Source organism: Stegodyphus dumicola, chromosome 7 (genome assembly GCF_044657685.1).
Source record: "Stegodyphus dumicola isolate Sdum_Otavi_A_Nest chromosome 7, ASM4465768v1".
Lineage (NCBI taxonomy): Eukaryota > Metazoa > Arthropoda > Arachnida > Araneae > Eresidae > Stegodyphus > Stegodyphus dumicola.
Window position 1 is genome coordinate 113,559,433 of NC_140774.1, and position 16,159 is coordinate 113,575,591.

Consider the following 16,159-nt stretch of genomic DNA (forward strand, 5'->3'; position numbering starts at 1 on the left):
AGGATTTTCTATTGTTTCAGAATTTGGTTGACGAAGATGTCAAGGTAAGAAGAAGATCTTTACGGCGGTATCGTACTCAGTATCAGCAAACAATGAATTCAAGAGAAGTTTCACTTTAGGTCTTCGTGTCCTTGGTTCTATCCGCCTTATAGCGGAGGAAACGTAAAATGATGTCACAAATGTTGATCGGAGTATGAGTCAACAGACACAGGAAGACTTTTTTTGTTGTTGTCTGTTGTGCAAATGTCTTACTCCTGTAGGTTGTCTGAAACAAAGAGGGATATATAAAAGCGCACTGATTTCGGTATATGACGTCACAGCGTCTCTGACCCTTACTCCACAAATTGAGACATTTGCGAATCATATAGGATGTTTCGAATGTTCTCGACAATTGGCGATGCAGATTTTCTGTTCCATGAAGACTTCTTTTATCAGCGAGCCATCATCATAAACATCTGCAGTGGTATCACAACACAGTCGTGATGGATGGTCGAATGAGATAGGATACTCTTCAGCGATGAGTCTGTTTTCAGCATGAGTGATATCAGCTAATCGACATGTGAGGGCGTGAAGGCGACATAACCATTAGGTTATTACCTGTACCAATTTTGGGTGCCACTCGGACCGTCTGTGTGGAATCATGATTCGGGATGTCATTAATGCTAACAGGCATTCATCTCTAGTCTGCACTGTAGACACATTTTTGCCTCTGCCATGCAATTTATCCAGACGACAATCGCAGATCGGGGGATTTGTCATTCAGGCGAGAGTGAATTTGATTTCTCAAGTTTTCGACTCAGGAAAGGGAAAAACAACGATGTGATAGCTTTTCAGTGGCTGCCGATTTAAAAGAAAAGGGATAATAATTCGTCACCAACTGGATTTGATCTACAGGGTTCTAGTTTCCTCTCCAGATGAGCCTTTTATGTGATAAAAGAGTTTTCGCCTTTCATACCGCTTACTCCTTTAGTGTAATTATGTAGTAGCACATCCGACAAGAAATCTGAAGTTTCGGAGTTTAAATTCTAGCCGTAGGTACAGTAGAAAAGTTTTGTTGTTGTTTTCTTATACAAATAAATCGCTAATAGCTCGACACATTTACGAGCATCGCTACATTGATGACTTGCTGCAACTCCATCTTCTTCCGTAATTTCAGAGCATCTTAAATGCCATTTTTGAATTATATGACACCCGGCCAAAGATTGCTTGGCTCACGCTGAATGCAGCGAAGAATATTAAATTGTTTATTTTACAGCCCGAACAGTCGAACATCTGTGAGACAAGATTGGGTACCTGTTGAATAATTTTACCATGAAATAAAGGTGAAATTCGAGGTCAAAATAGCCCAGTGCCGTAGAACATGATTTAGACGCTCTCCAGTTCGATGCAAAGATGTGTTGAAGAATATAGCCCGAAATGAGAGCTTGGCATAGCCAGAACGGATGCCTATATAAGTAAATACAGAGATAATTATCATTATCGTTATCGTACTTATCGTTGTACTTCTTGTGAGAACACAGAAGTCTCACAGTGTACATTGTGACTGCATCTATTCTTGTATCGTTATCACGCGCGAGCACGTGCGTCGAAAGGTATAAAAACTGGAAGGACTGGTTTGTCTCTCTCTTTTCCTCTTTCCCCTCTTGCTGCCTGACGTCGTGTTAACGAGAAGGCCACACACACTCAGCAGTCGCCATTGTTCCTGTCTAGTTTTGCACGTGGAATGTCGTAGTATTTTTGCAGAGATAGAAGCAGAATGAAGAGATCCAGTACCTAAAGTAGAGTGTTTGATTTGAGACTCACTAAGTCCTGCTGATGTGAATAACATAAAATAAACGCTCAAGCAGAATATCAATAGGTGTTCGACTTCAAGATGTGCTTGACCAGCGATATGTCACCACGTGATGATAAGTGTGTAAAAATAACGTGAATGTAAAAAACAAGTGTGTAACCAGACAGCGCGATAATACGAAAATGAATATGACAACTTTTCAACCGCAAAATTATTCGATGGGACAGGATTGCGCGAATAGTCACGCTTCGGCACTCCACGAACATTCCATTTGAGTCATCGCATTGTGTGTATCTAAGTTATGATATTTTAGTATTTTATATGTGTGTGATAAATGTGCCTTATTTAATCCAGAAAATATGTTCGATAAAATAAATATGAGATTGAAAAAAGAAAATATTCGGCTCATGCATACATCATTGGGTAAGTCTTGTTAATCTATTTAGTAATGATTATGCAATGTACTAAACACTAAATTTTAGTTTAAGTATTTACGCAAAATTAATTTGTATTTGATATTCTTAGTATCATCACTTTTGGCGATCACGCTAGTAACACCACACTTCTTTTAAAATTAAAAAAAATTGTTAAGTGTATTCATCTATGTACAGAGTTTATTCTGTTTCAAATTACACATTCATGGTATAACACTTTCTCTGCAAGCCAATGCAAACTCGACTAAACCTCTCAATTTTATGATGAAGTATTATATTTAATGTTCTAGAAACGTACTAAACTAGCATGTATTTGAATGCCAAGACTTTTGCAGACACTTATTTTAAACAAAATATATAGTTTTTTTGAGTAGAATAATAATATTTAACTATAAATTCACCTACAATATCTCTAGCAATGAATTGCGTGTAAACCTGTTTAATTTGCATTAGGTACTATTTTTTAATTGCTTGAAATGAAACTGTTCAACTTTTACGCAGTGTATTTATACACGTAAATAATATGGAATATTTCGTACTTAAAATCGAATATTAATCAGAGTTTTAAGTTCCCATTTCAAATAAATGCTTTTACTTCACCCTCATTGTTATCTACTAAAGGGAAAATCATGTAAAATTTTATACTATACACTCATAGCGAGATAAAAATGTCATGCAGCCCTCAACCAGACACTCTGTATAATTTAGAACATAGAAAACAGCATCTCTCCTCCCTGTTTACAACTTCCTGCGCTGGTTTAGATCGAGCCAAAGGTTTAGTCATGCACACCGCTCACATATTACACCGTTCGTCACGCAAACGGTCATTTTAGACACATCTATACTTTCCGTTAGTGCAAGATTTATGATTCATTAGCACGAAATCCCCTCGCTTCAAGTCATAGCCGTGTTCCAAGAGACAGATCTGCACACAATACGTAATGTATACTGCGTATTAATTGCTGAAGTTTTGATGAAGACCCGTTAAACATTTGGTTGGAGGTTCAGAAGAGGCTGTTTGGCGATGTTAATGTCGTAAGTGTAATCACGGAGGATGTGCGTGTTTCATTGGCAGGAAAGTATACAGTTCAGGTTCGAGTTGCTGCTTAATGTTTGATCACGTTCTTGTGGATGTTATTGGTTATCAGCCTTATGCAGAAGCTTGTTTACTATGAAATTTAAATTATTATGAAATTTTAGTAAAATCTTATTCAGTAGATCTAGTTCAAAAGTATACTTGAACTATATAAGCGATGCCAAGTGAATGATCACCTTCCATTATCGAACAGAAAGATTGTGGTTATGTGCTGCGCTATTTAAAACACTAATTCAACGAACAGTTGCAAGAGTTTAGAAGTACATTAATGTAATTCTTGAATATGTTTCTAGTTTTCCTTTATCCATGCCATGCTATCACTGATTAAGCATTTTGAGTTTGTTTGAAACAATATAACCTAGAGAAAGTCTCAGATATATCTTATATTTTGTGTTTTTCTTAAATTGTGTTTAATTAGATATTTATATTTTAAATTTTGTTTCCTTTTTTTAAGAAATTCCTTGTTATTTGACAGCATCTAAGACTTCGTGCGTTGCAAAAAATTAACAAAAATGCTTGAGGAAACTTATGTATATATATTTTTAAGTGACCCATAAAATATTTCACTAACGAAATGCAGGAAAAAAGAAATCTTTATTAAATAATAAATAATGTAAGGCTTAAATCCTATATAGTAAGATATTAAAGTTAATGCTGTGAATATTCGGAATGCTATGAATTTTGATTTATTTACATTTTCTTTCGTTATTATATGAATAAGTTAAAAAGAAACATAAAATCAAAATCATTTCACATATTTTAGCATCCAAAAATTGCTTTTTGAACTTTCTTATAGGGATAACTAATGTGATCTTTTTCCTTTGTATGTATAGCTAAGGTAAGGTTATAAGGTATTTCTCCCACTTTCCTAGCGTGCCTTCGTGGTGTAGTGGTTCTGCAAGCTAGGCCGGTATTCCAGAGGTCCGTGGTTCGAATCCCGGCAGAGGCGGTTGCTAATGTTTCATCTCTCCGACTTTTCCAAAACTACCTAATGTCACTACAAGGTAATCATACTAAAGTTTATTAAATAAATTTTACGATTAACCATTTAGTTTTACCATAAAACATAAGTTTAGATTTAATCGCTTTATTTGTATTTTACACCTTACTGGAAAATTAATATCATATGTTGCATAGACAGACATACGAGACTAACTCTCAGTAGAAAAATAATATAAAGTGTATCATTTCTGAGATATCTTCCTCTCTTTTTCAGGCAAAAGGCCGAAAAATGCAACATGAAATATAAAGGAAGAATAAAATTAATACTAAACTTAAAGCACTGCAAAAGATAATTTTACATAACACTATACGTTAAATGAATGTATGGTCATGTCGGACACATTATGATTGCTGAACAGTTAATAATTTCTTCATTGTAACTTCATTCTCTGAATGACGTTCCGTTATTTTGCTTTATTACATAATTAACTTCCAATTTATTTCTTGTGTATTAATACTAAGAAAAAATTTCTTTATTCATAAACTGTAATTGGGACTAAAAAATATACAATATTCAACATTAAAAATTCAAAGCAAAGAAAGAGTGGCACGAAAATTATGCAAATTTCAGAGTAAACGCACGTCACGTTGCTGTGTTATGCAAAAGATATAAAATTTTCAGTTCTCCAGCGCACGTTGAAGATGTGAGGGAAAGAACATGCAGAATGTTCAATTTTTGCGCCGTTATTTCTGCTTGAGAAATCATAGAAACTTTGTTCTTATCTCGGAGGACGCGTGCAATAGCAGATAATGCCAGGCCGTCGTCAACGGAGGCAGTTACAGCAGAAAGACGATTTTACGAGGGGCATGGTGATAAGACTAAGAAAGGCAGGTTGGTCCATACGGCAAATCTCAGCTGACACACACCTAGACGTGTGCACAGTGCATCGGCTGTGGAGACGATGGTAGGAACAAGGAATTCTGGTAAGTTTGGTTGCAGCCAGAATGATGTCAGCACACGTGGGTCGACGCATCCGTCGACAAGCGGTGGCGCACCCAAACGCCACTTCTACCTTCATTCTGCAGCATGTTCAATACACGTTGGAGGTTCCCACTTCGAACAGAACCATTTTCCGTTGACTGGTGGCTAGTGGCCTGCACTCGTGGCTCGTGCAAGTCTGCTATTGACACCACATCATAAACATCAACGTCTGTAATGGGCAGGGCTCGAGGGATGTGGACGACGGTATGGCACAGGGTCTTGTTATCAGGTGAGTCACGCTTATGTTTCTCTACTGATAGTCATCGCCTACAAATGTGGCGTCGATGTGGAAAGAGGTCTAATCCGACAGCAACTACAGAATGTCAAACCGCGCGACAACGCGATATCATGGTTTGGGGCGCAATTGCGTACAGTTCCACGTTACCTTATAAGGTATTTCTCCCGCCTTCTTAGCATGCCTTCGCGGTGTAGTGATCAGCAAACTCGGCGCGTATTCGAGAGGCTCGTGGTTCGAGTTCCTGCGAGGGCACTGCTCATTTTTCATCTCTTCTGCTTCCAAAATATCCTAATATCTCTAGAACCTCTAGTTCATATTCAGAGCACTATGAGCGGAATCTAATTCAGAGCACTATGAGCATCATCCACGTATCATGTCCCAATGATACGTGGATGATGTGCTGCGCCCGGTGGCACTCCCCTACATTCAGAGAATGCCTAGTGCCCTTTAGCAGCAGGATAACTCCCGACGACACATTGCTCGAATCAGGCAACGTGCTCCGATAGGTATACAGACGCTTCTTTGGCGCAATTCTCTCTTGATCTTTCACCAATCGAACACATCTGGGATATGACTGGACGCAATTTGCAGACCCTGCCATTGCCACATTCAGAAGACGAACTGTGGAAAATTGTTGTCAGGGAACGTTATGTCCGTTAAGTCATTTCTCAGGACACCTTCCGTAGTATCATTAACTCCATACCTAGACGTCCAAAGTGGTCCTACAACTTACTGAGCCAAGGCTGTTCTCTCTCTGTATTATGCATATCATTTCGGCATAAAGATCAACGTCTGTAATGGGCTAATTATCGTCGTTGCTGTGTGTCCCTCTTTTTGCGGAATTTCATCACTTTCTAGCCACTCCTTCTTGGTATTGCATTTCCAATGTCGGCTAGTGTAAAATAAAAATACAAATAAAAAATAGTTTTTATTTAAAGTTACTTCCCCCGCCTTCTTAACATGCCTTCTCGGTATAATGGTCAGCACGCTCGGCGCGTATTCAATAGGTCTAAGCTTCGACTCCCGGCGAGGCATAGCTCATTTTTTCATGTCTCTTGCTTCGAAATAACCTAATGACTCTACAATATAATAATAACAAAAGGAATAATACGAGAGGCACCCATGATAAATTAAAACAGATAATAGTTTAAAGATTTGACAAAGCAATTAAATTTATAAATTTCAATAATTAGGTGCCCTACACTTTTATTATTCACGATATAAAATTGTAAGTGAATTTTATGACCAGAATTATTTAAGTATAGTTCATGCCCATTAAACTATACGATAAATTATTTTTAGCCTTTCAGTGCTTTAATTATTTTAGCCATTTTAAATAAAAGCTTAAATTATAAAAATCACGTTTCAAATTGTATTTTATTTTTCTGTACCCTAAGTATCACTAAATTTTCCAAAATTTTTAAGAATCTCCAAATTTGTAGTTTTTTTTTTTTTTTTTAAATGATGAAAACCTGAGATCGTTAGACTAAATATAGAAGTTTCTACGGCAGATAAAACATAATAGAATTATAATATGCAATCAGTACATAATCTTTAATTTTGATAACATTATTTAATTAACGTATTTAGCAGCATAAGCAATGTAATCACTCACCGAGTGTACAATGCCTCCCCATATAGCCTTGAACGCAAACACATGTTCCGTTCTTGCATTGTCCGTGGTCATGACATCGATCATCGCAGGTCTTTTGATCACATCGCGTACCGGTCCAGCCCAGATCACAGCGGCATCGGCCTTCCTCGCATTGGCCATTGAGTCCACAATCTAAACTGCATTTAGCTAGAAAATATAAAATTGCATGAAACCATCATAAATTTCGGCTTTATGAGCATTACATCATGATTATTACAAAGATGTTTGCTTAATCACTTTACCGTCCTACAAAACTCATTATATGTATAATGATTTTAATGAGTCCAGCTAGTGAAATTGCATAAAAATATTTAATATTTCCGATTAGCTATCTCATGAATGCATTTCATTTAAATTAATATTAAAAAAATCTCTATTCTTATAAAGCTAATATAAAACTAAAATTTAACTAAGAAATTTTAACTGCAAAAATAAAAATAAAATTATGTCTATTCGTATAAAGTATTAGTTTTATACCAATAGAGGATTTTTGTTAAATTCAAATTTCATTCCTTGCAGCAATGGCGCAAGAGAATTACTTAAATTTAATTTAACTTTACTATACTCTTGTGAAATCATTTAAATCAATCATATTTAAAAGCACAAAAAATACTAAGAACTCAGTTTATTGCTTTTAAATAGCTTGTTGTTACTCATTAACCTCCCACATTATATTAGAAAGTTAATTATCTTAGGCTTTACTGAATGACAACAGGCGTAAAAATAAAAGTATTTTACTTTCCGGTAGTGGCATGCGACATGCGACATGCGACGGAGGACGTGGGCACCATCCCTCTACCATTAGGGTTAATTGGTATAGCGCCACGTCCACCTGTGTCTAGTGAAACGTGCCAAGGTCACTGAGTCCACAAAAACGCCTCGCACCGACCACTGAAACCCAGCGTCTGATGCAGGTCACATTGCATCAGCTATACCCTTGCGGCCACTGGGAAATTATTTTACAAATATTGTAGAAAATGACATGGCTAAACAAGGGTCATCACTGCTGCTGCAGGCTGAATTATCAGACATTAGTATGCCCAAGTTGCTGAATTATATACCAGATTACTAAATTATATATTGGAGTACAATATGGTATAGAATCATGTAATGCATAGTAAGATTATGCTAATGCTCAAAATACATATTGAAACAGGAAGTATTATACATATTGAATTATGACACTTACTGTATCTGAACATACTAAGATATGACATACATGATGAAGTTATACAGATACTTCTGAGACTTGAAATACATGGTGAAACATTAAATACTGTACATACTGAACATGAGCATACTATGACTGAGCATATTGAAACATGAAATATATAGTGAGATATTACTGATTACGCTAATTACACGAGATACCTGATGAAACATGAAATACTGTACGTACTGAGACAGAAAACATACTATAACAGAGCATACCGGAACGTGAAATGCATGGTAAGATTATACTGATATAAGATATTGAATTATATACAGGATTGCTGCATTATATACAAGAGAGATATTTGTATAACAAACATAGAAGGCATAGTGAGATTGTACTGAGACTTGAAAAACATGTTGGAACAGGAAATGCTGAACATACTGAAACATATAACATACTATAATTGTACATTCTAATACGTGAAATACATAATATACTGCTACAAAATACTGAGTTATATACGGAATACTTAATTATATCCAGGAGAGATATACATATGTCAATATTGAATTATATAGAAAGGTTATACTGGTGCTTGAGGTACATAGTAAAGCACATTGTATCTGAGAACACGAGGGTAACATAATGAGGATATACTGAAATAAGATACTGATACTAATACTTATGTTATACTGATATTTGAAAGACAGAGAAACATGGGAAACTGAACATACTGAAACATGAAACATGCTGTTACTGAATAAAATGTGACATGAAGTACCTTGTGAGTTTATACTGATGCAAGATGCTAAATTAGATACCGGATTACTGAGTTATACAAGGAGGATATATGAATTACAAATTTGAAATACATAGTAAGGTAATTGATACATAGAAAGGGTGACATTATGCTGATATAAGATAATAAATTATATACAGGATTACTGAATTAAATATGGGAGAGAAATACGTATTATAATGTTAAATACGTAGCAAGATATGCAGACAGACGCTACAAGAATACATAAACAAAACACTTCACTTGGTGACAGGATATAGGAGTGTGTAATAATGGCGTATATAAATTACAGACTTGAGATGCATAGTGCGGTGATATTGAAACATAGAGAGGGTGAGATTATACTGATACGAGATAGTGAGTTATATACATGATTACTGAATTAAATACCGGGGGAAAATACGCATTGCAAATTTAATACGTATAGTGAAATTGCAGACTGGCTTTACAAAAATACGAAGATAACAGTGCATTGGTGGCAGAATATAGGAGTACATAAAGCATACATTTGGTATTTCATGTGTACATATGATGCTGCTGACTGTGATTACAGATGCTGCCATTACTGCGTTTTATGAAGACAAAGTACTTGTATACTACTGCTGCATACATAATAAGTTAGAGCCATTCATATGTGCAGTTACAATTATATAATGCTGCCAATGAGCTCCCTTTAGCTGGTATGGGAGTGTTGCATGATGCACTAAGTACTCTTAAATGGTTTACACTTGGCATAGGTTTGTTCCTAAGCCCATAAGCTTGTCAACAATTTTTGTAATGCTGCGTTTGAGATGTCGCTGCTTAATTATGAACCTGCTGAAGGCTAATCTGTTTGTCTCTGGGAACGGGATGTGTAGATCCTCCGTTAGTGAGCATTTTTCGACATAGTGTTCTGGCGTTCCCAGTTCACCGCAGCAACATAAGGAGGTAGTCGTCTTGCCGAATCCTTCAAAGTAGACTGGGAACGGGCCATGCCCGGTAATATAGTAGACCAGTTGTGGATTTACTATAAGACGTTCTGGATCAACCTTTGGCAGATGCGCATACGCACGACGTCCTGTCTCATCGTTGTTCCATGCCTCTTGCCACAGTGTGAAAGCGACCTGTTTCAAGCTCTTTTTTAGATATGAGGTGGGCCATGGAATTTGCAGTGTCTCTGCATCATTATTTTGGGCTGCTTCTTTTGCGAGCCGATCTGCGGCCTCATTCCCAAGGTTGCCAATATGCGCTTTTGTCCATTCTAGGTTGATTTTTAAGGTCTTGTGAAAAGAGAGTTGTTCTTGAATTGCTGCAATTATGAGGGAGCCGTGCATAGGATTTAATATAGCATATAATGCTGACAGACTGTCTGTTATTATAAAACTGTTTTGATGTCGATATTGGGAAATAGTGTTTATTGCGTGATAAATGGCTGCGGCTTCGCTTTGAAAAACACTGTTTCTGGATTCCAAGTGTCCTTTCCATTGGCGTATTGGTTGCTGTTGCCGAAATGCGATGTATGCACAGCCAACATTCTCGTCAGTTTTTGAGCCATCTGTGTAGAATACGATATCATTGTTCGTAGCTCTTGTGTTTTGCTTAATATTAATGTGCACGCCTTGGCCTTGCGTCGACGGGTGTGTGTGGAGGCGATTGGACTCCCGTTCTAGGTTATCTGCCGTAAAAGTATGGTCACCAAACACCGCAGATCGGCTAAGCTGCTTCACCAATTGGTAGGCTGCCTCTTTTTCCACATTTATGTAAAGAGGGGGCAATCCGGCCAGGACATTGAGTGCATTCGTTGGAGATGTTCTAAAAGCTTTAGTAATGTTGAGCAGGAACGGCCTTTGTATACTCTGTAGATATTTTATTTTGCGTCCTTGCATCGGAGAGGCCCATATTGCAGCTCCATATGTTACTATTTTCTCAGTGACTCTCATATACAGGGTCTTGAGTAAATGGGGGTTAAGTCCCCATCTGTAACCATTCATCAACTTGAGCTTGAGAGCAATCTGTGCTGTTCGTTTCCTAAGCTCCAGCACGTGAGGGATCCAATTTAGTTTATCATCAAAAGTTATGCCCAGGTACTTTAGTTCTCGCTTAATGCGGAGTCTTTGGCCGTTGAGCGTTATTCTTGGTTGGCGTGCGAGTGTGCCCCCTTTTTTAGGAATCAGCAGTATTTGAGATTTTGTTTCAGCTATTTGGAGTTTTATTGCTGTGCATCGCTCCTGGAAGAGGTTGCAGGATTCCTGGGAATTTGCTTGCAGCTGTTCCCTGGTGTTTCCTTTCACAATTAGAGCTGTATCGTCCGCGTATGCAATTATTTTTGTGTGTTCCGGCCACGGCTGTGTAAGTATGATGTTGTACGTTACGTTCCATAGAAACGGCCCTGCGCAGGAACCTTGCGGACATCCTTGGGTTTGGTCTTGCTGGATGACACCGCTGTTATGCGGTAGAATCAATTTTCGCTCTGAAAGGTAACTCTCCAGGGTGTGGTAAATATTCCGTGGACATTTTGCCTCTCTCAGGGTATGTTGTATGGCCGGCCACCACAGAGTGTCAAAGGCACTCTTTAGATCTAATGATATGAATGCTGTGTGGTGGCCGGTAAATTTGTTCTCTAAAATGCTCTCCTTGACTTCCATGAGTGCGTGGATTGTTGATCTTCCTGCTCTAAATCCGTATTGGTTTCCGCTTAAGTATTTGGCAGTATGCAGGTGGTGTCGCAGTCTGTTCATGAGTAACTTTTCAAATGTCTTACCAAGCGCTGATAGTAGGCATATTGGACGATAGGAGTCCGCTCTTTTTGGGTCTTTATTCTTTTTGAGGAAAAGAATAACTTGACCAGTTTTGAAGCACCTGGGGAATGTGCCAGTGGAAAGCAGTTTGTTGAAAAGGGTACGGAAGAGGTTGACGTGCGACCGTATTGCGATCTTAACTATTCGATAGTTTATTCCGTCTGGCCCCGGTGCTTTCTTTTGCGGTAGCTGTCGCAGGACATGTAGGATTTCTTGATTTGTGAAAAGAGCATCGTTCATGGCATCTGTAGCCAGGGTTTGGTTACGCATGGTTGCTTGTGTCGTTGTGTCATCTGTAGGATCGTCCTTCGTAAAGACCGTGTTGAGCACTTCTGTAAATGTAGCTTCAGTAAGGTGTTCATTGGTGTTAGGTATTGGCAGGAGATGAAAGGAGGCCTGTTTGAACAGCTTTCCCGCCACTATCTTGTGATGTATGCCGTAGGTTATTTGTAGTTTCTGTACAGAACTTTCTCCAGCTGTCCAGTTTGGCGGTAATGATCATTTTTTTGTATTGGGCCCTTTCCTTCTGATATATAGTGAGTGTGTTAGAGGTGATGCTCAGTCGTCGCTCACTTTTTAGCCGTCGTCTTAAGGCACGACACTTTTGCTGTTGCGCGCGTAATTGGCTATTCCACTAGTTTAATGTGGTGACCCGTCGTATTGTTCGTACTGGTAGGATGTCGTCACAAGTCGTCCTAATGGTTGACATCAGTTCACTCGTGAGTACATGTAGTTCCTCTCTAGTGGTTGCTTGCTCAATTCGATTGCTAAAGGGTGCCAGGCGTGATTTGATAGCTGTAACGAATGACCTGACCTTGCGACCTGGTAGGTTGTACCTTCTGATGATAGTTGTTTCTGTGGCTCCGGCAATGGCGAATCGTATGTAATTGTGGTCGGAAAGGCTTACGCCTTCCACGACCATCCAATCTTGTACTAGTTGTGCCATTTGAAGGGTCGAGACTGTAAGGTCCGGCCACCCTCTTGAGTGGACGCGATCAAAAGTCGGTGGCTCATCTTGCTGGTTATGCAAGATCAGGTTGTTGCTTGAAATAAAATCCTCCAGGGTACGTCCCTTTGGCTCTGTGGTAGCATATCCCCATGTTGTACAATGACAGTTAAAGTCTCCCGCAATCAACACGTTGTCTATTTTTTGCTCTCGCATCAGTTGTTGCATTTGCAAGATACTGTTTTCGATATCTGCCTTTGGCGGAGAGTACACGGAGACTAGGATTGCTGTCAGATTGTGCACCTCTAGCAGGATGGTCACTATGTCCCTTTCCGCAATGATTACAGTGGGGGTCCACATAGGGTTGCAATTTACTATAATGGCTCTTGGCGGCTCGTTGGTATCTTCCTTTTGGAAAACAGTCCACTGTAGGGGGTAGCCCACAGCTTTGCCATGTAAACAATAAGGTTCTTGTCCTAGTAGGAAGTCGATCTGTTCTGTGGTGGTGTATATGGCTGCCTGTGCCGTTGCTGCACGAGCGCGTTGCAGATTTATCTGCAAACATTGTATTACGTCCTGTCTGCGCGATTGCGTACTGTTGATGTCCAACTGTGTATTGTTATGCTGTACATTTGGGGGTTGCTGATTCTGTCTGCTTCTTGTAGTATTTGCCATTGTCTGATTGTTAGTATTCCGTATTGTTACGGATGTTCTGCACGTTTCGCTGGTATTGCGGGCAGTCTGAATGGTACGCTGGGTTGTGAATGTTGTATCTGTCCCCGTAGCGGTAGTTAGCTTCTCTACAGTTGATGCATTGTGGCATTTGAGTGTTGCATTCTCTAACTCCGTGATTGTGTGCGCAGAAGGAGCAGAATTGCTTGCGGCTTTTGCAGTCGGCCTGTGTGTGTCCGAACTGCTGTCATCTGTAGCATCGCTTGATGCCAATATGCTCAGTGATTCGGTGGGCCTGCCAGCCAAGGGAGATTTTTCTCTGACGCATGATGGCCTCAAAGCTTGCGGGCTCACATTCAAATATCCACTTGACCCTGCTCTTGCGGCGCTCTTGGAGTCGGTGGAGAGTCCTGAAGGTGGGGCTGGGCATATTTGAAGCACCGCTAATTTCTGCAAGTACGTCTTCGGGATTTGCTGCTTCGGGCAAGTCATGTACCGCGAACCTGGGCTTACGCATTTTTGGCCTGCTGATGTCCGCAGGGATTTCTGTCTGCTTGATCTGCTGTTCAAGGGCTGCGACATCTTCTTTGGATTTGCAGACTACTTCAAAGCCGCCTTTGTTGCTCTTTGTTACTCTTTCAACGCCGACTTTTAACTTGGAGAGAGGCAATTTGGCGTTGAGCTGTTCTTTTAGCTCTGCGTCTGTAATGTCTGTTTTTGGGCGTATGTACAGGCACGGTTTTTTAGTTTTCCGGGCAATCTCCGCAAATGTCGGATATGTGATTGCTGGTGGTGGTGTTGGAGTATGGGGATCGTGTGGCTGCTGAGCAGTTGACGCTAGTTGCTGTGTATGAGAAATTTCGCAGCAGAACACTGTTGAAGTGTTTACTCCTGTGTCAACTTTTGCAGGTTTAACCGTGAATTCCGGACCCTCTAGGGCCAGCGTTTGGAGTGCAGCCAGTGAATCTAGTAGGCGCCCTCGAAGATCTGTTGACAGAAGGAATTTGGCGCCTCGATTTGTCGTAGTCGCTACCTGCCTGATATCCTTGTATAGGATGGTGACTTTCTCCACGTGGGTCAGGTCCGATGTAAGTACTGCTGAGGCGTCTATTATGGTATGCGATGTAGAGGTGGAATCACTATCAGCTGGAATAACTGAAGCACGAGACATGATATTCCGTGTAATACTGTGCGCACTATTTGGTGTGCTGAGGCTAAATCGCTAATAGTGGTGAGTTGAACTTGGGGTGATGATCTAAGATAAATTTAATGTTGCACTCTAAAATTGTCACTGAAAGGTAATAGTAGTGGCACGTAATATGAGCTCACTGTAGCTGCATTATTTACATTTAACAGAATGACCTTTTAGAAACGTGTGAACAGCCGTATGGTGAATACACTTTCAGAAGAGTCCGATAAATATTACAATTAATGCAATTACAATATAATATTTTAGCACATTATAATGCAAATAAGGATCTTAAGAGGGTTCCATATTATACTGCATTCAAATGAGAAAACACAAGATCAAACAAAATAAATGTAATAATTAATACAAATTAATAAACAGAACCAGATAATAATTATCGAAAAACACACTAGAGGCACTTATAACCAATAAATGTTAGTTAAAAAGGTTGATTAAGCAATCAGAAATAATTAAAAGCTAAAAATTAATACAAAATTAAACAATTGTCAAACCGTAAGGACGGACCCTGTGCTGCTTTTGCAAGAAAATAAAACAGGGTATGTTGGCAAGAAAATTTACAATACAGTAGGCAGTAAATAATCAGAACATGGAATAACACTGATACATGAAAAACATTTAAATAAATTAAACAAGCATTAAATTCTATGCAAAAAAAAAAAAAGAAAAAGAAAAAAAGAAAAAAGAAAAGAAAAAAAAACTTTTTAGATGGTTGTTCTAGGGCGTATGAGGTCAAAGTTATTGATTTTTACAAAAATAAGTAAAATTTACACTTGGTATTAAAATACCTTGAACATATAATGTTAACGGTGCATGTAATTAAAGATACCCAAATGCAAAAAATAATTTGAAATAAACATAAATGCAATAAACAGAAAGAAAACTATTAGACAGTTAAAAACATCTTTAGAGCAGTTCGCTAAGGTAATTAAGGGCCAAGTTATTGAATTTTAACAAAATAAGCAAAATATTAACTGAGAGAGACGCTAGAATGGTCGAAGAATATTCTAAGTCCTGATATCAAATGTTGAAAAAATTCAGTTACAGGCTATTGCGGTATATTAATGGAAGGAGAATAACAGTCCTACCTTAGTCTTCTTCAGATGGAGTGGCTATGTCGAGTAGATCGCGAGATTTTGAATTTTGAAAAAATAAGCACTTTTGGGCACTACAGTTACACTGAAAACTTAGGCCTACCCCGGTCGCCACGTGGTAGATCGTCGGCACGTTTTCGTCGAGGTGACCGTTATGCTGCTAAGCACAAACACCGTTGAAGTGCGGCGGACGGATTCCTTTGTAATTTTCACAAAAACTTTTATAACTTCGCTAATTTTTGTCGCACACACAAAATTTAGGTATCCACATGTAGGTTAACACTTCGCGCACAATTTGGAATAAAAATGT

At 38.8% G+C, this 16,159-nt stretch overlaps 1 protein-coding gene across 2 annotated transcripts in view; it reads right to left on the reverse strand.

Annotated features, from left to right (window-relative positions):
• LOC118183119 (teneurin-a-like) overlaps positions 1-16,159 on the reverse strand; it is a 1,514,249-nt gene that overhangs the window by 387,283 nt on the left and 1,110,807 nt on the right. For both annotated transcript variants that reach the window (XM_085820731.1, XM_085820730.1), the window contains exon 15: positions 7,160-7,345. In XM_085820731.1, coding sequence (XP_085676857.1) covers positions 7,160-7,345 — 186 coding nt within the window. The remainder of the gene's footprint in view (positions 1-7,159; positions 7,346-16,159) is intronic.